This window comes from Pongo abelii, chromosome 6 (assembly GCF_028885655.2).
Source record: "Pongo abelii isolate AG06213 chromosome 6, NHGRI_mPonAbe1-v2.0_pri, whole genome shotgun sequence".
Classification (NCBI taxonomy): domain Eukaryota; kingdom Metazoa; phylum Chordata; class Mammalia; order Primates; family Hominidae; genus Pongo; species Pongo abelii.
In genome coordinates this window covers 109,078,793-109,102,054 of record NC_071991.2, presented here as the reverse complement: position 1 = coordinate 109,102,054, position 23,262 = coordinate 109,078,793, and the positions used below count along the sequence as shown (strand labels likewise).

At 37.6% G+C, this 23,262-nt stretch overlaps 1 protein-coding gene across 6 annotated transcripts in view; it reads left to right on the top strand.

Annotated features, from left to right (window-relative positions):
- The window catches only part of DOCK4 (dedicator of cytokinesis 4), a 525,542-nt gene that overhangs the window by 228,637 nt on the left and 273,643 nt on the right, over window positions 1–23,262 (top strand). For all 6 annotated transcript variants that reach the window (XM_054559683.1, XM_024249890.3, XM_054559685.2 and 3 more), the window contains 3 exons: window positions 15,445–15,528; window positions 18,998–19,038; window positions 21,022–21,077. In XM_054559683.1, the coding sequence (XP_054415658.1) occupies window positions 15,445–15,528; window positions 18,998–19,038; window positions 21,022–21,077 (181 nt within the window). The remainder of the gene's footprint in view (window positions 1–15,444; window positions 15,529–18,997; window positions 19,039–21,021; window positions 21,078–23,262) is intronic.

Genomic DNA, 23,262 nt, shown 5'->3' with positions numbered 1-23,262 from the left:
TTTAAGCATATTACTTTGGGGTCTTGATGGCCTATGGTCAGTGTTTTGATCCATTCGCTTATATTTAGAAATAGCTAAATTATTCATTTATATAGATTGCTTTTTAACTTCCAGAATTCATTAAAACTATATTCACATTAACCCGTATTAGTAGTGAAACTATTAGTAAATTGTCAATACAGATATAAGATATAACTATTTGTTAGTAATAACAAATGACTGTTAGCAGAGGCTATAAAATAAGATAGTTTTTAATTACAGACGTTAATAAAAGGAGAAAAAGTCATATCTTATGTGTACTTTCATGCAGGTACACCTTCTTCTAGCCATGCTTAGTCATTTGAGCTCTTGATTCTTCTTTTTGTTAATGGGAATTATCTGTAAATTCTTGCACACCTAAGGAAGAATATGTCTCATCCTCAATTTAATTTTTGAATGTTGAATATATTTTTGGAAGTTTTAAATTGTCTTCCAAAAAATGAAATTCTTTGAATTGTTTAAAATTTTTCTTTTGAATCTTATTATCTTTGGGCACTTGTTATTTCACTTGGCATTAGCTGGATTGCAATGTTATGGGTACCCACTTTCTATGTGAGCACCAAGGGCATGCACATTGTCAGATTCAGTTCATGGACAGACCAAGTCACCTCTGTTGATGGTCAGAAAAATAAAAACAAACGCAAAATTATCATTTGAACCAAAGAACTGCAATAGATGGATTGTTCCTAATTAACCTATTATGAAATCAGTGACTGCTTTTGGCCCTAACACCAGACCTGTTGTTTGTTTTTGAAGGTATTTTGGAAAATTTATCTCATTTGTTTGGCAAGTTTCATAGTAGAGGGCAAAGGAGAAATATTTCTAAAGATTTTAACCCTAGCTAAGCATAGTGATTTTGATTTCCATGAAAAAATGGGCGGGGTGGGGGAGGGGGATGTAGGGAGTATTTTTTCAAGTTTCTTTTAAATAGTGTAGCTTTTGGCAAACAAAGACAACCCAGATTTCAATTATTGTAGACAACATCTGGAATCAATAGTTGCTGAAATTTACAGTGAGAAGAAAGGCATGGAAAGCAACTGCTTCATTAGCTTATAAAATTGGAAGAGCAGAAGAAGAGAGGGCATGATTTCCAGGGGAACCTGGTGCCCTCCAAAAACCCTGAGGAAGAATTTAAAAATTCATTTATAATTGATAAGTGCTGAGTTGGTAATGTTCATTTTTATCCTGATTTGGCTATTACAGTTTCATGAATTTTGCCTTAACTTGTTATTAAAATCTCTATGATAAACAAGCAGCATTTTTTTCCTTAATATCTTTTCATTTTAAAAATAGTCATTGAGAGGAAGCAGAAAGGCTTCATAGAGAATTTATAAAGTGGAAATAACAGAGTTTTATTAGTTTCCTAGATAACATAAGCCACATGAATACTGGTTGCCTGTGTGCTTTTTTGTTTTGTTTTGTTTTGTTTTTGAGATGGAGTCTCACTGTGTTGCCCAGGCTGGGTTCACACCATTCTCCTGCCTCAGCCTCCTGAGTAGCTGGGACTACAGGTGCCCGCCACCATGCCTGGCTAATTTTTTGTATTTTTTTTTAGTAGAGACAGGGTTTCACCGTGTTAGCCAGGATGGTCTCGATCTCCTGACCTCGTGTTCCACCTGCCTCTTTTAGGAAGAACCATGAATGCCAGGTTTACAAGTACCATATGTAGAATGATGTGAGTGTTCCTATAAGGCCTTTCTAGTCCCAATACTGTGCAAGTCTGAAGAATGGCTGACCTAGGCTCGACCCAGATCCCAGAAGACATGAGTGTTCATTCCCTCAACTCCCATTGGTCAGGTGGCTACTATATTTTCCACAGGGGTTGGGATAGGGTGTGGTTGAGAGATTGGTGTTCTCAGTGCAGCTGTGTTCCCTTGGGGAAAAGGGAAATGATGGAAGAAAGCAAGGTGTGTTCATAATTATCCAATCTCGCCTGGGGGCCGTGAACAGTATGGATGGATCGCTAGGTTGTGGCAAAGTTAGGGTGAGGCTTTTCAGGAATCAAGGTTTTCTAGGAGGCCAGGTGGAGAAACACAGTATTGAGGAAGAGTCAGCTCATGTTCATTCTGTCTCCACATTTGCCAAGACCTCTCTACCTCTCCCATACTATATTGCCTCTGCTATGTATAAATCCCTCCCATCACCCAGTTTTCATTACATGTGGAATTATTATTTTAGTTGTTCAATCGATTAAGTAGGCCATTATGAGGTAGCTTCAGAATTTAGTTACTGTTTCCAACTAGCCAACTTTATAACATTTCCAAAATGTAAATCCTTTGTAAGATGCTCACTGTAGTTTGAAGCCAGTGTCTTATTTTAAGTAAGATTTTAATAGTTAAAATCAGCTAAGCCATACATACAGTATGCTACAGAATTAATAACTTGTGATCGCTTCTGTGACTATCAGTAAGTCCTAAGACCTTAGTTAAAAATAAGTGTTATTATACAAAATGATTAGGAAGTCTAGATTCCTGCCAGAAAATGAAACAAATATATATAATTTTATCTAGATTCCTTTATAAGTCACTGATAATTGCGGTGAAGATAGAGAGTTTGATTCAAACCTGAAGATGATTACAGTTAATTGCAGGACCCATCCAATTTTCCTTGAAAATGTTGGCTGAAATTGCTCAAAAGCAATCTTTTAACCAAACACCCATATACAAATTATTTGGTTAAGGAAGTAATATCTAAAGAGAGCATGCCATGTATGAAAATTGGACAAAAACGTTAATTTGTTTCCATTTTCTGAAATAAATGAAATGTTTTTCATTTTCTGAAACACTTGAAATTTCACCTGATATACTGAGTAGCCGTTTCAAGGATGCCTATGGTAGTGGTATTAATTTTGTACTTTATATTAAAGAAATCAAGACTAAACTAAGTATATTGTATCCACTTCAGAAAGAACCCATTACAGGTTTTGATTGCAATTGAAATAATCCAGCTGTGTCTGAATAACCCTGTGACAAAACATCATGATTAGAAATGGCTAAGGTTGCAAGGCAAAAATTATCAATGGATGTTATGAGATATGATGAAAAACAGTATATTCGCAAAGTCTCAAAGTATCTTCCCTTAAGATACTTGTTACTTACAAAGGCAAGAATAGTAACTACAGTGGAGAAACCTGGGACACTTAACCAAGTGATCAAGGTTAATATCACCAGTAATAAAACCTATCACCATCATGTACCTCCTGATGAGATACATCAAGCAGGGCACATCATCACTTCTGTGATATTCATGCCAAAAATGCATATTCTACGTTTAATTGTGAGGAAACAACCCAAAATTTAGAGATACTCTGCAAAATAAATAGCCAATATCCTTAAAAATAGCCAAAGTCATGAAAGACAAAGACTGAGAAACTGTCCAATATGGGAAGAGACTAAGAAAATGTAACAACTAAATGTAATGTGCAATCCTGGACAGGACAAAGATGACATTAGTTGGACAAGTGGTGAAATTTGCATATGAACTGGAGAATAGTTAATAGTATAAGTTATGGTTTAAATGTTTTTGTCCCCTCCAAAACTTATGTTGAAATGTACTCCTTTTAAAAACTCAGGTGTTGCCAAAAAGACAGCATTAAGAGGTGGGACCTTAAGAAATGATTAGACCATGGGGACTCCTCCCTTGTTAATGGGATTAAGGCCCTATTCAAAGAGGCTTTAGGCTGTGTTTGGGTAGTTTACACTCTCAGGTTCTTCGTCCTTCCACCATGTGAAGATAAAGCAGGAAGGCTCTTACCACAATGCCAGTACCTTGATCTTGGACTTGCTATCTTCCAGAACTGTGAGAATTAAATTTCTTTATAGATTACCCAGCCTGTGATATTCTGTTACAGCAGCACAAAATGGACTAAGACAGTATATTTTTTCAACATTAACTTCCTGGTTTTGGTAAATGTGCTATATTTATTTAAGAGCTTCACATTTGCTGAAGCTTATTTAAGAATATATCTTTATACTATTTGTGTTACTTTCTTCTTTTCTTTCCTTCTGTTACCAGAAAGGGGTCCTGATCCAGACCCCAAGAGAGGGTTCTTGGATCTCAAGCAAGAAAGAATTCCGGGCAAGTCCACAGAGCAAAGTGAAAGCAAGTTTATTGGAGAAGTAGAGATAAAAGATTATTTCTTGATTATATGCTAAACAAAGAGTGGATTATTCTTGGAGTTACCAAGGAAAGGGATGGGCAATTCCCAGAACTGAGGGTTCCTCCCCTTTAGACCATATAGGGTAACTTCCAGATGTTGCCATAACATTTGTAAATTGTCCTGGCGCTGGTGGGAGTGTGTCTTAGCATGCTGATGCATTTTAACTAGCGTATAATGAAGTGAGGACCACCAGAGGTCAATTTCGTTGCCATGTTGGTTTTGGTGGGTTTCAGTTGGCTTCTTTACCACATCCTATTTTATCAGCAATGTCCTAATGACCTGTATTTTAGCCCTGCCAACATCCTAACTCATCCTATGACTAAGAATGCCCAACCTCCTGGGAATGCCACCCAGTAGGTCTCAGCCTTATTTTTCCCAGCCTCTGTTCAATATGGAGTCACTCTGGTTTGAATACCTCTGACAATTCTTCTTTCTTCCTTTCTTTTCTTCCTTTTCTCTTTCTTCCTTTCGAGACAGTATCTCACTCTGTTTCTCAGGCTGGAGTGCGGTGGTGTGATCATAGCTCACTGCAGCCTGGAACACCTGGGCTCAAGCAATCCTTCCACCTCAACCTCTTGAATAGCCAGGACCACAGGCACACACCACCACGCCTGGCTTATTTTTGTAACTTTCTTATAAATCTGACATTAATTCAAAATTAGAAGTTAAAAAAAGGCAGTGGGCTTAATTTTTTTCCACATAAGAATAATAGAACTAACTATATCTGTTTGCTGTGTACATTTAAAAATCTCTGGCAATATAAAACACAGAGGTGTAGAACTCTGTGAGGTGCAGAAGGAGAACTAGCCTGAAAGTAGACCTCAGCACATGTGAGTCATGGTTTTGAGAATGCTTTTTGGTAGGAGAGTACATCAGCACTTTAATATGGTGTGTGTGGGGGCTGGGTCGCTATCTTCCAGTTCACTTTTGTGGTATTTGCTGAAAAATTAAGAGATCCTCATTTCTAGGTGCTCTGCTGGTTGGAATACTAGTCCCTTCCTTAAAGATGTGTTTAGTCTTATTGAGGTAACAAAATTCCTACCAATGGTAGAAATTGATAAATTTGATAAAAACTAATAAAATGGATTAAATGCACATCAAAGAAGTGCTAATTGAATGACCAAGTGACAAAATCCAAGCACCTCAAGAGTTGTCCATCTACACACTCTGAACTGTGTTTTGTAGCAAACAAAAAAACGTCGGAAACTTCTTCTTTCTCATGACTTAATAACTCAACACCAGTGCAAAGTGTTATCTTCACCATTGTATTCCTAGTGCCTAGCACAATACTGGCACATGGAGAGTAACCATTAAATATTAATTTAATAAATAAGTCAACTGCACACCTTGGTGATTTCATCCCATTATATATTCAACTGACACTTGTTGAGTACCCACTAGGTGTCATGCATTGTGCTGAGTATTGGGAACATAAAGGAGCTGCAAAAGTAGAGGTGGCGAGTGAGTATAATCAGCGTTGGAGGGACGTACATGGGATTGGTGTGGTGGAGTTAGGGTACAGGCTAAGCCTTCTTTGAGGATGGAGGGACTTAAAGGGGATTGGTGCAGTGGAATTAGGGTACAGACTAAGCCTTCCTTGAGGATGTCAGGCCTCTGAGCCGAAGCTCAGCCGTTGTAACCCCTGTGACTTGCAAAAGCTTTATTGCTCATACAAAGCCTGTTTGGTGGTCTCTTCACATGGATGTGCGTGACAGAGGAAGATGCTTGTGTTGTTTTGAAGTAGACCTGTTAAGGGGACGGGAATAAGAGGCCCAGATGTCAAGTGGAGGGAAAAGCAATTGGAAAGGCATAGATAAGAGAGGTTCAGTGGGACTGTTGAGTGGGGAGTTGTAAAGGGTGAGATTGGAAAACTATGCAGGAGCTAGATTTTGAAAGAACTTTGGACTTTGTTCCTCTATTTCTCCATTGAACTGTTCACTGGCTCCCCTATCTCCTTGAGAAATAGTTTTTGACTAGGTGTCAATGGCCAGAGCCAGTAAAAATTAGTATTTGTTCAAAATTGGAAATTGGCTTAGTCATCAGAGCAAAAGGGGGAGTAATTGTAAGAATTTAGAGTTTGACTTCTTCTGACTGTAAGGCAATTTGTAGGTAATAATCTAGCAGACCTCTTAAGAAGTCAGCACTGGGAATGGGAGTCAAAATCCACATTGGAAAAAAGAATACCTATGAAGAAAAAAATCAGAAAAATAAATGCTTAGTTGTATGAGGAAGATGAGTGACTGGAGCTGATACAGGACCGAATATTATGCTGGAGAGAACGTTATAGAAGAGGCTGCAAAAATAAGCTGGGCATTTTAAAGTGGTGTGTGTGGAGGCTGGATCTCTGTCTTCCAATTCACCTTTGGGATATTTGCTAACTTTTTTTGGTGACTTTCGTGATACTGGGCTGGCCTGCTGAGTCCCTCCGGTTGCAGGGTGGAGATGGCAGTGATATTTGGATGTACCACTTCAATTCTACTGTGTTATATGTTTTGTGACTTTGAGTATTTAGTATTCAAAGAGAGAAATCAGAAAAAATAGGAACAGGGAGATATAACATTCTTTTTCTCTTCCCTTATAGAAAAAAAACTAAAAGTAACAAAAAGTCAGCAAACTTAATCCTGTATTTTAAATAATCTTAGTTCTTAATCTTAAATAATATTATCTGAATATTAACCATCTCACATTGGAAAAAGGCAGTTTTTTCATTTATTTTTTCCAAATATTGGCGGTAGATTAAATACAATTGATTGGAAAATGATATTTTATTAAAACAGTTTTGCATTTGGATTGTGGGAAAAGCAGTTGCCTTCTGTAACTTCATTCTCCACTGCGACATGAAGACTGTATTGTAATTTTTTCCTGCCTGGTGCTGTCTGTTGTCCCTTGCACAGATAATACTATTGTGCAGAATGAATGGTAAAAGTTGCATCTGCCTCCCTTCCTAACTCTGCCTTAGCATTTTTGGAAAATCCCTCTTAACCCCGTTACTTTCCTTATCAGTCTCATTGCCAAAGATTTTATTTTTTTATTTTTTATTTTTTTTGCTGCCTTATCAGAAAAAGCAGTAGTATCAGCTTTTTTTCCACTTGAGGTGCTTAAGCCTGAGTCTAAGTTTGACTTAATAATGATTTCTAAGAAACTGTAATAACAGAATAGAGAAAGGGTTTTTTATTTACTATTATAAATGGAAGGCTTATTTTGGCTTTTGAATCTATGGCAGATTCAGATCTATCTCCCAAATTTCCAGTTAACAATTATGATGAAAAGATTTTATTATTTCATATTTACTTACACATAGAATTCTCATATATTTGGTTTGATCCTTGTGACATCCTGTGAGGTAGGCCAGGCAGGGGGTGTCATCCTGGGCTAGCAAATGAAAGGACCGAGGACCACATGGTTCATAATTGGTGGAGCTAAATCCCAAGCCTCCATCTAATTCACATTGTTACCCTTTGCTAAGTGCTAGGAGGCTTTTGAAATAATTGTTTGGGCTTTCTCTCATCTCATCTAGGATGCTCCTTTTGACTGGCAGTTGCCAAAATCATAACCTTTTAATCATATTACATTGTTTTTAAAAGTATGGATAGGTGGATGCAATAATCAGCTTAAAGTTTTTTTTTTTTTGACCTTCAGTTCTTCTTGTAGCCACTTAGGAAAGGACCTTAGCATTTGTGACATGAAATCCAAGGTGAAGAGCCTGTTTATGACCCTTTGGAGAATAAAACGGGTTCATTTATTGCCACCGTGACAATGTCTTCAAATCTGAATGTGGAAAAATTCCCTCCTGATGTTGTTAATTCTCTTCCTTGTTTGCCTCTTTTTTTTCTGTTTCTCTGTCTCTAAAATGAGTATTGAAATGTCAGTGTCATAGAAGGTTAGAACTAACACATGAAAAACTTAGCAAAATCCTTAAGATAAAATAGTAATGCAATCATGTTATTTTTTCTTCTCCTTAAATAGAGGACTTTAAACAAATTGGGCCAGAAGTAAATTCTGGATGGGGAGTGCTTAAAAGCTTGTAAGAGGCTGAGCCCCTCAGGAAGCAGACCCTGAGATGGAGATTGGCTTGCAGGGTATTTAGCAGGAAGTCCTCTCAGAGTTCACCCCAGTGCAGTGGCGTGGAAGGAAGCAGAACTTGCCAGAGGACGAAGTTGATCTGTGATGCAGGCCTAGTGACAATCTTAGTCACTTAAGTGGGAATGGCCCTGCAGAGTTATACCAAGTTGTAGTGCCAAGGCCCAGCCTTCACTGGATGTAACCCACCCTGGGAAGTAGCCCCAGCCTTGAGCAAAGCAGCTCTCTTCAGCTGTAGCCATCCCAGAAGGGTGCTAGGGTTCGAGGACTGTCTACCCCAGCACTCCCAGCCACAGGGAGAGTCATTGATTTCCAAAGAAGGGTCTGGGAGGTGCATCGCAGTACCTACCACCATGCTTTGCCTTGGCCTTGTGGTTCAAGGAGGATGACGTTCTGCAATCCCTGGGAGAGCTATCCTCTTAACAGCCAAAGACAGCAATATAGTTTCAGGTGGTACCTTTTAATACATCAGAAACAATTATGTACCTTTCATTCAATATGCTTCTGATTTTTCAAAGTCACACAGGCCAGAAGAGAGTTGTGTGCCATGTCTCAAAGGCTGACCATGATAACTGGCATAAGAATGCAGTCCTGCTTTTGAGTGTGCATATATTTGTGCCTCTTAGGTGAGCCTGCAAGTTGTGTGAGGCCTGTGGGCACAACCTATTACCAGATGAAGGCAGATCCCAAACATGTGGCAGGTCTGAGGACCAGAAGATAGAACACAGCATTTCTTTATTCTTCCCAGTGAGTTCCTTTGAACCACAGAGCAGTATCCAGGAGATACCACTTCATCTCCACGTAGTCCTACTGTGACACACATAGCCACCTGGGAGTTCCTTATGGTTAGGAATAACCAGCTTGCTCCTAACTTCATCTTTCGGAGGGAAAAAACAGAAGGGAATAAAGAAGAAAAACAGTTCTATGCTACACTTTCAAAATGACAGTACCAAAAGAAATCTCCAAATGACTTCTGTCTTTCCTCCAGCCCTGTCCCAGACAGCTAGAAAACAGGGAAGTACCTTGAAATAGATTATTGATTTGGTTTTTTCCACCATATTTTATCTTTCCCTACAGTGGGGTTTTGTACATATGTAGAAGAGGTGACCCCTTTTCCTTTTCCATCATAGTTCTCCATTTCATGAACTAAAGTACCTGAGAAAAATTTAGTTCTCCTTGGCTAGGCATGGTGGCTCACACCTATAATCCCAGCACTTTGGGAGGCCAAGGCCGGCAAGTTGCTTGAGCTCAGGAGTTTGAGACCAGCCTGAGCAATATGGTGAAACCCCATCTCTACAAAATATACAAACGTTAGCCAGGTGTGGTGGCGAACGCTTTCAGTCCGAGCTACTGAGGAGGCTGAGGTGGGAGGATGGCTTGAGCCTGGGAAGTGGAGATTTCAGTGAGCTGAGATCATGCCACTGCACTCCAGCCTGGGTGACGGTGAGACTCTGTCTCAAAGAAATGAAAAAAATTTAAAAAAAAGAATTTAGTTCTCCTTAATCCCTTTCCTTTTTCTCTGTTTCTTCCAAATCTTATCTAGGTTCTTCAGAAATTCTACCCCTTTATCTCTTTTCCATTTGTGAGCCCCCCAAATGATCCTCATAAAAGTTGATAAACCTTAATGGATACTTCCATGACACGCCAGAGCCGAATGTGAAATGAACATGGATGTAGGAAGGAACCAGTCTGAAATGTCCTCTGAGGTCTAAAGGTCCTCAGAGGTCTAAGAATTCCTTTAGAATGCCTATGACACCAGTGCCTGCTCCATCACTGCCTTCTGATGGACACTGCTATGTTTTCAGCACCAGTGTTCAATATTTTACAAGCACGGATATAAAATTTTATATTTAATTTCTGGTGCAGTCAGCTTATTTTTGCTGTGAAAAACAACAGCTTCCTTTTGCCATGAAATAGGATGCTGTGGGCTAGCCTCAGAACTTGAGAAGAGTAGCTTTGTGTGTTCTGTGTTGTAAACAGTTGGCTCATAAGTGACCATTTTAACCACAACCTGTTCATGAGTTGAAGATCTTTTTAGCAGAAAGATGAAGCCAAAATCTGGCCTGAAGAGAGAAGTTTTCCTTCCTTTGTATCACAAAAGGCAAAGCATTTTCATGATTTCTTTCCTGCGTTATGTTCCATTCATCTTAGATGGTCAGCCTGTAAAGGGCAAGGGCAGCATGCGCTGGGCTGGAATTGACCTGTGCCAGGTAGAATCATTTTGAATATTATTTTGACAATGATGAGGAAGAATATGTTACAGCTATGTGACTGACTTATAATAATTCTTTTTTGTTTGTTTGTTTTGGAGATGGAGCCTCACTCCGTTGCCCAGGCTGGAGTGCAGTGGCACGATCTCAGCTCACTGCAACCTCCGCCTCCCGGGTTCAAGCAGTTCTCCTGCTCAGCCTCCCGAGTAGCTGGGATTACAGGCACCCGCCACCAGGCCCAGCTACTTTTTGTATTTTTAGTAGATACGGGGTTTCGCCATGTTAGCAAGGCTGATCTCGAACTCCTGACCTCAAGTGATCTGCCTGCCTTGGCCCCGCAAGGTGCTGGGATTACAGGCATAAGCCACTGTGCCTGGCCAATAATTCTTAATACTTTGTTTTGATTTAAAATTTTAAAAGTCATGGACTCTTGTGATTTTCTTTGTATTCAGTTTAAAAGTTTTAAAATGTGCATTGGTTCTTGGCATGAGCAAATAGCATCATTGAAACTAAGGAATGAGTCTCCATTTCACTGCATCGTTTACCTTCTTTTTATCTTCCTCATAGAAAATTAGGAGTTGTGTTTGAGACTGTTTCTCACGGCTATTTAATTCTTAATAAACTGTCAATAGGTACTAAACTGGTATCATTATATAAAGGAATGATACTGTTAGTAATAACAGGCAGTTGGTTAGGACATCTTTTTCAAAATGGTTATGCTATGAATTTAGTGTTTTCAGCTGACAGATATTTTTTAAGGACTTACCTATAAACTGGGTTTATAGACATATAAACTGGGTTTATTAATCCAAGTAAATTTTTCCATAGTAGCAAATGGACAGAGATGAACACATCACCACAGCAGTAGTTTTTATATGCAGTTTAAAATTGTGCTCTCAGGGCCCGTGTGACTAAAATAATAGAACCGAATATTTGTATTCCCAGCTTTACCAAAGGTTCATTCTCTATGATTGTTTCCTGTAACTACTAAGGATCAATTTATAAGAAACTGTTCAGTTTATAAGAAAAACAAGAAAAGGAAATGGAGGGATAAAAACACTGTATAGGCATCTTTGGTAAACCTTGATATTATTTGGGGGAAAATGCCCCTGGGAAGTGTACGATGAATAAACTTTTGTGTAAAGAGATAGCTACTTTATAATAACTGGTGACAATGCATTTTCAATTATAGATGTGTTTCATGCAGAAACACTTAGAGAAATTTAAAGGGATTTAGTTGAAAATTTGTTTCCAAATGGAATTTGAAAATAGCAGATGCTTTAAGTGCATTTGACAGAATTGCATATTGAGGCTTCATTAATGCATACATGGTGTATGGGTTTCTGCTTTGCTAAACTGGTTTTCCTTAGTTTATGATACATTATATGCTACCACTGAGAAACATGAGCCAACCATATTTTCAAATTCTTCGCTCTTTACCTAGAACTGCCTTTCTCTTTCATAACCTGAAGCCTAAACATTTTTCCTGAGTATAGTATCCATCCATCTATTTGTTAGTACACAGCAAGGTGGAGTTACTTGTCTAACTCAATGATCGAGAGTGACTTGCCATTTTAGAAGATAAAGAGCAAAGTCATTCCTTGAACTATATCCTGAAAAATATTCCTCTCCAATATGATCCGCAGTTTAAAACTTATTCCTTAGATACTTTTAGTTATGAGAAGAGTCCCTGAGGTTGTCCGAATCCATTAAAACCTAGACACCATTTCTCAGTGGCTTCATTCATTCATTCATTCATTCATTCATTCCACGTGTTTGTACTCCATTCTTATACTCAGCTGCTCATGCTGGCTCTCAAAAGATGAATGAGAAATAGTTTCTCTTCCCAAGTAGAAAGACACAGATAGACGAAGTGCTGTAATATTATGTGATGCCTTACTATATTTGAGGTGTGGTCAGAGTGTCCTGAGAACACAGATGAGGGAGCAATTGTATTCCACATGGACCCACGGATGACAAAAAGGAAGGAGTAGCATCAGGAAATCTAATGTCCTAACCTTGTAGCAAAGCCTTAAATTAAAGCTGCTTTGCATTTCCCAGTGTAGGAGTGAAGAAGGCAACCCCCTAAAAAGAGAATAATAGATGTAAAAGCACTGAAGTCTGCAAGAAAAAGCTTGATGAGAATTTGTGTGTGGCTGAGCATAGGGCAGTATGTGGAGAGCTGGGTTGGGTGTGAGCCTAGAAAAGTCGGAGAGCAGTTGATAAGGGCCTCATGAGATGCTGAGAGCAGGCTGTCTCTTCTGCGTTATCAGATGGCTGTTGCAGGTGGAGACAAGTGTCCACTTGATCACAGGCAGTGATTACACAGACTAGGCTGGTTTGGAGGCAGAGTTCTTTGGTAAGTACTATGCCATGTCACTGCTGAGCTGAAAGTCCTCTTGCAGACTCAGAATTTGGGACTGGCAGGGGAATTTCAGTTCATTTGTCTAGCTCCTTTGTTTTATAGAGGAACCATCTGAAGGCCAGTGAGATTAGGGAACTTCTTTGCTTACCTTTAATGTTTATTACATATTACATAGCTGAATAGTCAAATCAGAATTCACCCACATAGACCGTTTGGATAAGAAATGAGATAATACATGGTTATGGCTCAGACAAGCTGTCATCCCAGTTTTAAACAATTCCTATGAAAGAATGAGTTTTCTCATGTAATGCAGTTTTTGGTTCTTAGATTTTTAAGCACACCTTTAAAATAGTATTCTCAATAATAAAAGAACCCGACTGTTGAAGACCAGAGCATTTAACAGTAATGGCCACGCCCTTAAACCATACCCTCATTCACTCACCCAGTGATTATTTACACCCAGCCACACCCTCGTTCACTCACCCAGTGATGATTTACAGTGAGGATGTGGAGATTCTGAGAGGTTGATATCCTGACCGAGGTCACACAGGTAATAAGTGATGAGATTGGGGTTCAAATGCATGTGTCAAAATGCCAGGCTTGATGCTATTTTCCTACACTTGAGCGTCTTAAGAATGAAACCTGGATCACACCAACATTTAAGAGGAGGGCTAAGAAAGAAGGTGTGGAGAAGGCTGGCGGGTGTGACAGAAGCAGTAGAAGATTCAAGAGAGGAAAGATTCCTGGAAGGCAACATGAATGTGGCCACACTGAGGGGACTGGAGTTCTTAGTAAAGCAGTTTCAAAACACAGCAAAGGCTGGATTGCAGGGGCTGAGGAAGGTGAAGAAATGAAGTCTATTAGTTAGTACTGCTGTGTTCAAGAAGGTGATGAGGAAAAAGAGAGGAGAGCCAGAAGAGTGGGAGGCAGCCCTGGGTATACGAGGGTGTTCCTGAGTGGTAGGAGCTGTGTACAAAACTGTGTTGGGAAGTCCGTGCACCAAGATTTCTAAGAGAAACATCAGTAGTGCAGAGTTTGGAAAGGCAATTCTGAGTATAAGATTGTCTTGAAGTCTTTTAAATTGCAATCAATCTACTGTCAGTTCAGTTGCTGATCCCTTGTAAGAAGAGGTCTCTGAAAGTTAAATGAAGCAATCTGTCAAGATATATAGACCCTTGACTGTTTTGCCAGCAAAATGCTTCTTGCACATCATTATGAGGCTAATGGTATTCATGGTTATAGTTAGAAAATGATATCATAAATTAGTGCTTGGCTAAATGTTCTTAATTGGTTTCTATCCATATAGTTATTTTGTTCTGTCTCATGGACTTTGGCTTGTGTTTTCTGTCCTGTGTTTTGACCTCTACTGTTAATTTTGTTTTGAGATCATAAAAGGGCATGAGACTTCTCTAAAAGCTCATTACTTATTGGCATGTTTTCATTTTTGACAGATTCGTGTGTTCCTTTAGGTTTTTAAAATATACACTCCCAACAGTAGCAATAACTTATTTTGGGGACTGGAGTTATATCTAAATCTCACTCTGAAGCAAAATTATAAGTTTCCCTCCTAAAATTTTGGCCTTTTAAGAATCATTTTCTTTTGATGTGAATTGTTAGTTGATTTCAGTGTGCATAGTACTTCATAGGAGATGTCTTCTCTTTTTTTGTGTGTTGAAATGCATTTTCTTCATTTCTCCATATTTGCCTCCTTTCTGACTCAAGCTTTACCTACTATTCAGGGAAGAATCACTGAGCTTTATTCTCTCTGTAATTCCTGGAGTTGCCAGAAAAGGACTAATCTGTGCATACTTTCTCTGTATGGATACACCATCCTAGTCCTGTCCTGCCCTGCAAAATGTTTCAGAAACCAATTAATCTAAACCATTAATCTATAATTAATTGTGATCCCCTCCCCATTCCAAGTGGTATTGTGCAAGTGGGAATTGTGGTGGCTGTGTGTTTAGACCTGTGGGAGGGCCCAGTCATTACTAAATAAAGTGTCTCCATTGATTACTGCACAAGAAGACTGCTTTTATGCACCACATACTATGCTAGGCTCTGGGCACATAGTGGTAAGCAAATGGATGCAGTCCCTTCTCTTGAGAAACTTATAGTTTATGGAAAAGAAATCTGCTCCAAACAATATAGCAGAAAGGTAAACCAAGCCTAATAACAAGCAGGAAATATATTCCTCATTTATTATTGAACGCATTTATTAACTACTATGGGCCCAGCATTTGGAGGAGGGAATGAAGAAAGCAGTGAAACAAAAGGGTCACAGTCCTTTAAGGAGCTCTCAGGCAATACCTTTGTTTATATCTATTATTGGGTGATAGCATTGATATATTGTGTATGATTTTAATAAATTTCATATATTTGAAATGCATATTTATAATACTTAATCTAAGAAGTTGGCAAAGTATATGAACTTAGTGATTTTCTTAGAAAGATATAAAATTAAAATATGACAGAGGGTTCCAGCTATCAAATTATACTTCCTATTTATATTCATTTTTCCTAGTCAATAACATGTAATAATAAGCTGTAATGGACATGATTGTCTTCATATATTCTTTTATCATTTTTTACAGTTATTGCCAGTTTCCGAGGAACCGTTCCATATGGCCTGTCATTGGAAATTGGAGATACAGTTCAGATCCTGGAGAAGTGTGATGGTGAGTAGCCTTATGAACGACCTCCTCAACATACGGCTGTTCATAAAGTCTACAAATTCTGTCCATACTGCTATTAATCTCTGGAACTTTTCCAATAGTCACCGCAAGTCATTTTTGACACAATTGTTTCCTGCATTTTCAGTGTTTGGCTAATGGAAAGGCATCATTTCCTATTTTTAAGCTGATTATAATATTATTTCCTTATAGTCATTAGATGCAAACAGAGAAAGCAGTTGAAGCTACCATATCTTCAGTGCCAAACTAGAAGGTTTTTCTCAGAATCCTCAGGATCTGGTAGATCCCACAGGACAGGAAGAAGCAGAGGCCCAGAGCAGACATGGCTTACCTGAGGTTGAGTAGCCAGTTGCCTCTGGAGGGCTCCTGCCCAGGCCAACTCTGCTCCAGACCTATAGTTTCTTCCCCTCAAACTTGGAATACAATTATTCAATGCACTTGAATAATATTAGTAGAATATATTGTCTGACCTTGTATGATGATTATTAATTTATATAGTAGGTAACTCATTTAAGATACCTAATAGTTCTCAAATGTTTCCATTCCTGTTCCATGAAACATCCGTAAACGCTAGTCCTTAAAAAGATTTCTGATCAAATGACTACTTTTTTTTGTTTTTTGTTTTTCTTTGAGACAGGGTCTTCCTTTGTCACCCAGGTTGGAGTGCAGTGGCATGATCATGGCTCACTGCAGCCTCGATCTCCTGGGCTCAAGGGATCCTCCTGCCTCAGTCTCCCAAGTAGCTAGGACCACTGGGATACTCCATTATGCTTGGCTAATTTTTTTATTTTTTATTTTTTGTAGAGACGGAGTCTCACCATGTTTCCCATGCTGGTCTCAAACTCTTGGCCTCAAGTGATCCTTGCACCTTGACCTTCCAGAGTGCTCGGATTACAGGCATAAGCCACTGTACCCAGCTTTTCTTTTTTCTTTTTTTTTCTGAGATGGAGTCTTGCTCTGTCACCCAGGCTGGAGTTCAGTGGCGCGATCTTGGCTCACTGCAACCTCCGCCTCCCGGTGTCAAGTGATTCTCCTGCCTCAGCCTCCCGAGTAGCTGGGATTACAGCCGCATGCCACCACACTGAGCTAATTTTTTGTATTTTTAGTAGAGATGGGATTTCACCATGTTGGCCAGGCTGTCCTCGAACTCCTGACCTCAGGTGCTCCACCCACCTTGGCCTCCCAAAGTGCTGCGATTAGAGGTGTGAGCCACCGTGCCTGGCCACCCAGCTTTTCTTGTTAACAAAATGACTACATTTTAGAGCCCCGTTAGTATATCCCAAAATACTCATGTTTTTCCTCTTTTAAGGTTTTCCTTACTAGGAATTTATATTATGATGACATTTTATCATATCAAAGTTTATTATAGATGAAACTGTATTCCCCCAAACAGAACTACAACATTTAGTTAGACCCTAGCATTAGATGGTGGTGATATTGGAATGTTTATTCTGTCCACTGTGATTGATACCTTAAGAAATATAATAAGATTTCCTATGTTATTGCCAGATATATTTTGTCTGTTGCTACTTTGTATACAGATAAATATAAAATTTATTTTGGATTGGTGTATGAAACTGGGCTCCATATCTAATAGGAGGTGTTTTGTAATCTAAAACTTTTTCTGTATAGTATAATTGGACAGAGACCTCGCTATGACATTTTTGCAATTCTCAAGAAGTTTTGGTTTTTGTTAGAATAATTATTTACAAATGGATATATTTCTTGGATCTGTCTTTATGGCAGCTGATAAACCCTGAGATATAGAGATTCTGATTTTCAGTTCATTCTGCTCTCCTCAGACTGATTTTAGAACTGTTAGGGACGATATTTTACAATATAGCCTTTTAAGAAAATGTATTATGAGGAGGAAAAATGTTTAAATACAAAGCTCAAATATTTGTTTTGTATTAAAATTTTGACTAAAATTTAATCATTGAAAAAATTCTATTAGGCATAATATTTACTACATAGTATAATAATTTTTTTGCTAATAAGCAAAATGGTCTTTACACTTGAAAAAATACAATATATATCCTGATTTGTTTTAAACTATAAAAAGATATGTAAGGATAGTGCTGCAAAATTGATTCAGAATTGCTGGGAGCTTCAATCCAGCAGTCTTTGAGCCCGCTTATTGGCAAGTGATGCGACCTAAGACCCCCAGGATACCTGCAATCTTGGATGGTACTGAACCTTATACATCCTACGTTTTTTCCTTTACATGTGATAAAGTTTAATTTATAAACTAGCCACAGTTGACAATAACTAATGATGAAATAGAATAATTATAACAATATTCTGTTCACAGTTTCATGAATAGAAGATTCATTTTTACCTGGATTGTAGCAACCTCAGCATATGATTTTTTTTCTTTCCTTATTAAAATAAAGAACGTTCACCTTTTCACTTAAAGCACTTTATGGCTTCTCTTTGGCGCTTCCCAGTTGCCAGCATCACTACTCTTGTGCCTTGGAGCCGTGATTAAGTAAAATAAGGGTGACTTGAACACAAGGACTTTAAAACTGTGATCCTCAATCTGGTAACCGAGAGGGCTAGTAAATAACTAATGGGTGGGTAGCACTGACAGTGTGGATATGCTGAACAAAAGGATGATTCATGTCCTGGGCGGAACTGAGCAGGCAGGCACGGGATTTCATCATGCTACTTAGAATGGCATGCAGTTTAAACCTTATGAATTATTTCTGGAATTTTCCATTTAGTATTTTTGCACTCAGGTTGACCATGAGTAACTGAAACCGTGGAAAGTGAGACCGCAGATAAGAAGGGCCTACTATAATAGTCATTCTACAGAATAAAAATTATGCTGAGCTCTTGATCAGCCATTGTGCTGATGAAAATGTGCCTGTTAATTCTGGCAGTGAATGATGGCTTTACTCTTCCTATGATATGAGACTGATCTTAACCCAAGACCTTAGGCTTAAGGATGTGCAATTCACATCATGACTGTTAGCCAGGTACTGTTATTTGGTGGCAGAGTCTGGAGTTTGTAGTCAGGCAAATAGAATTTGGAAATGTATGAAATCTTGTGCAGATTCTTGACTTTCCCTGTGACATAATGTGGCCTTTCATAAAATGGAAGAAGTGGTACTCAGAGAGGTCAAGTAACTTGGCCAAGATTAAACAGACAATAAGAAGCAAAGCCAGAATTGAAGCCCAATGCTCTGATTTTAAAGCCTTTATTCACATTATGGATGTTTCTGTTGTTTATAAAAATTTTTGATACAGTTTTTTAAAAATGGTTTTATTAATAGAATTCTTATGTTTGGTCACTCGAGCTATTTTGTAGCCTAAGGCCAATACTTACCATATTTACCCACAGAATCTTTACATGTATGGTAAAATTCCATCGGCAAAGAACATATTGATTTGTTATTATCTTTAAAATATTACAATGGTTTATCAAAATATGACCATGATTATTTTTCCACAGGCTGGTACAGAGGATTTGCCTTAAAAAACCCAAATATCAAGGTAAAAATTGTTATTTCTAACTATAATTATGAAATTTATTAAGAAAGATATTTAAATTATTTCTTTATACAATTGAAATTACAGTTGGGACTCAGTTGAAATGCCAAATGATAATGCAGATTTTTATAATTTTGGAAATTCCTTTGAACTTGGATTATAGTTAAGATATGCTACTCAAATGATAATCCTATTTAGCTCTTGAAAATTGTACTGAGAAGACCTTAATAAGCTCATTATATATAAACAAAATCTTTTTCAAGTGGTAGTTTCTCAGAGAGCTAAATTAAAATTCAGGCAGGGGAAATATATATGCCAAAAGAAATATTAAATAGCAGTATTTAATCTTTATGTTTTCCACAGTATCATTTGTAAAATATTGGTATGGAGAAATAAGTATACTTAGCGGCATGTTAAGAGTCCCTTTGGGTTTGGGGGGCTGAAGCCAGGAAAACAATATTATTAAAAAACCCATCTTTCTTACCATTTCAGGCAGAAATTAAGATTCATTATCCTTGATACATTTCTATAAATCCTCAGGAATTATAACAAGAAGTAATGTCATTTTTGTTTTATTTGTGTAGTTTGCGATTTTGACACTAATCCTTACTAATACCTGTGTTTTTCCATCTTACTCTAATCTCCTCAGTCTTCACCTATATTTCCTACATTCTCTAATATTTTCATATATGTCATATTTATTTTTTTGGTTTAATTCTAGCTTTGGGATTGTAGATAAGAAATTTGTATTTTCATTCTCAAAATACACTTTTGTCTTTTTCCTTAAATATGCCATTTTCTGGATCATTCAACTGTGTTTAATTACTTCATGTATTCTAGGTCATCCTAAAGGGGAACCATAAGGGACAAAAGAGTATACAAATTTAATTTTTTAAATACTTTAGTCCTCATTTAACATTGTTTTTATATATCTATGAGGCACATGCAAATATAGCTTCAGTATTTAATGAATTCATTTAGAACGTGTTTGAGAAGGAAACTTAGTATGATTTCTCTGTTATTTCTGTCACTTGTAATAAACCTCAAGTCTGACTTTTCCTGATTAGTTAGAATTACTCTATTTGTTGATCCTATCATATTGAAGAAAACAAGTGCGTTTTAAAAATCTACATATTATATATATTTACTACTATTGAATAGAAAGTACTTGCCTATTAAATTTTATTTTGTACTTGGATCCACAATGGCGATATATATATTCAAATGACATTTATTTTCTTAAATATTTAATTGAGTTTGTCATTTATTTATACATTAGAAATTCTTCAGAGGATAATTGCCATTTAATGAACAATCGAATTGATGCTCATTTTTTTGTTGTTGTTTCTTTCAGTTTCCCATTTAGAACAAAGAAACAATTTCCTCGCCCTATCATTTCCCTACAATAAAAAGCTTCAAGCTAACATGGCTTCTTTTGTTTGATTTCTGTTCCATCAGAATGGCAGTATGGTGATTAACTGCTGCTGAGGTGTCATCAAAAATCTTCCATAACACAGAATACACATATTATCTCTAAATTTGCAGTGATATTTTTTGTATGTATATTTTCAAGAGAAATATGAATGTTTTGGGGAGAAAAAAAAACTACCACCGAAACAAAGAACCTTTCAAAACTATGCAATACATATTTTAAAAACTCTAATTCAGTATAATATGATTTTTATGTAGAATTCCTGAAATTTTCTTATCTTCTGTTTAATAAACAATATATTTTCTGAGCAAGATTTGATTTTTTTGATCATATTTGTTTAGAATGTCTCTAAATTTGTAAAGTAGTTAATGGTAGAAAATGAAAGGATGGATCTTAAGCCACAGTAGATTTCATCCAAGAGAATGTGGTAGAGATGTTGCTTTTCCCTATTCCTGATGTTGTCGTGGTTGTATGGCTGCGTTTTATACAAATGACTTGTGAAACCAACCCTGCCTTAACAGCTGGCATCGTAACCTTCATGTTTTCTTTTCCAGGGTATATTTCCTTCCAGCTACGTTCACTTGAAAAATGCCTGTGTAAAGAACAAAGGGTAAGAAATGAGTTTTATTAGTAGTTGGAGGATTTTCACAGAACCTTTGCTTCTTTTGGAATTTGAAAGGCATAGTAATTGTCTTGAAAAATGAACTGGAGAAGATCATACCATTGTCTGTGTTCTTTGTTAAAGATATATTGCATTAAGACCGTTGGTGGAGAACATTAAAGAACCCCATCTCTGCGTGCTGGACGAGAGGATCTGGGAGACTGGAGGTCTCTCAGTGTCCCCAAATCAGGGAATCAGCCTATGCTTGAGCAGAAGGAGTTGGTTCTTTTTGGTTTCTTGCTACTTAGGGAAGCATGTCAGTCAGACCCATTAAATCCTGTCATATTATTTCAAACCCCAGGAATTTCCTAGGTTCACCACTGATCCTAAGATGTGTAGTGTGTCTTTCTCTAAATGGGCATAATAACATATTTTTGTGTGACCACTTCACAAAGCCATTATTCTATTTTAGAGAATGTCATTTATATGATACTTTGTTTGATTGAGCTCATTGATCACCTAGTGTTTCTAATACATTAAAAAAATTTCTAGTCTATTTCCAAAAGGATTTGAAGTGGCGGTCACTTTAACATAATTCCAATAAGATGTAGCAGGATAAAACAGAAGAACTTGCCTGTGTAAATAGTTAGCATAAGCAGATCATTCATTATAAGGGGGCCATGGATTTAGACACAAACATTTGGTGTCAGTGTCACAAGGACACTGCATAATTTTCATCTTATGACAACAAAATACAGATTCAGCCATAGAAATTATATTTTTTCTCAAATAGTGATAAATAGCAATTTATTATTTGAATTCTTAAAGCATAGTAATGGCATTTTCCAACTTGAGTCTTATGATAAATGTTCCAAAGAGGCTATTCAAATAATTTCCGCCTCAATAAAGATATGGTATTAAATTTCAGTTCAGGGAAACAGCCTCTGCAAGTGGCTAAGAGTCTATGATATAAATACTTTGAGAGTTCCCTATGTGGGTAAAACTTAAAGAATCTCAGAGACCATTACTCTACATGTCTTATATATGTGAGCTGCTTTAAGCATGTTAATAGTAGCAGTCAGTAATAGTAATTATTGAATAATAGATTAAAAGCATAATTCTAATTCTAATAATTACCACTACTACTACTGATCTTTTAAGAAATGTGTGTCCTTCAGAAGTGTGCAGCTATAATCCACCAGAAGCATCAAGTCAAGTTGTTGGTCCTTTCGAAACTTTCCTACCGGGCTAGATGTGACACCATTCAGCCCCCCTCCAGTAAACCAGAGGATACTTCAGAATACACTCCAGCCATATGCCTACTCTTTGTTCTGATCTTCTGTGCTAGTGATCTGGGCTTGGCAATGTGAAAACACCATGGGCTACCCTTGTTCCTTAAAGTGTCTGTCTGTTTGAGCAAGCCTGTGCAACCAGTCCTCTTTGCTGCCTTTGTCCCAAGCCCAACCCTGACCTCCCTCAACTCTGCAGTGCAAAGGGCATCATATGCTCTGAGCAAGGAAGAGAAAAGAGAGAATTCTGTGCTAGCAAAGATGATGTCAGGCATCTCTCCACTTAATCAAAGTCTATCCCTCGAAGTGAGTTGGGGTAGGGCATGGTTTTTAAATAAGTACCTCCTTTTTTTAAATCCTGGTTAGTAACTGGTGTATATCTGATGCCCTTCCATGAGCCCCAGGAAGTTTAAATGTGGGTAAAGGTACCTAAAAATTTGGTCGTGTAAGTTTAAGACTTTCTTATGGGGTCTCCACCTGACACCAGGTATGATGGACATTGTGCAGCAGAAGAACAGAAAAGCCCAACATTAGTTTCTGTAAAAGAATTATTGGAATTGACTCAGACCCTAGGTCTGGGGCTGTTACTGGAAGAAAAACTTTGGCCTGAAAACATTTGAGAGCATGTATTGTCAGGTGATTGCTTTCCCAGAGAGGAACATCTTTGGGGTTTTGGTGTTACCTGTCTTATTTTAAGTGGATTTATGGCCCACTAGGATGAAATAATGGAAAAGTCCATCCTAGAATAACTGAACAAAATATAATTTCAGAGGTAACTACTTATGACAGACTATTTGAACACTGATTTTGGTTTTGGAATAATTAATAGAAAACAGTCACCTTGCCTAAAATGGCAATTTTATGCTTAAAAAATTTAAATTTTGCTTGGACAACCCCCAATCAAC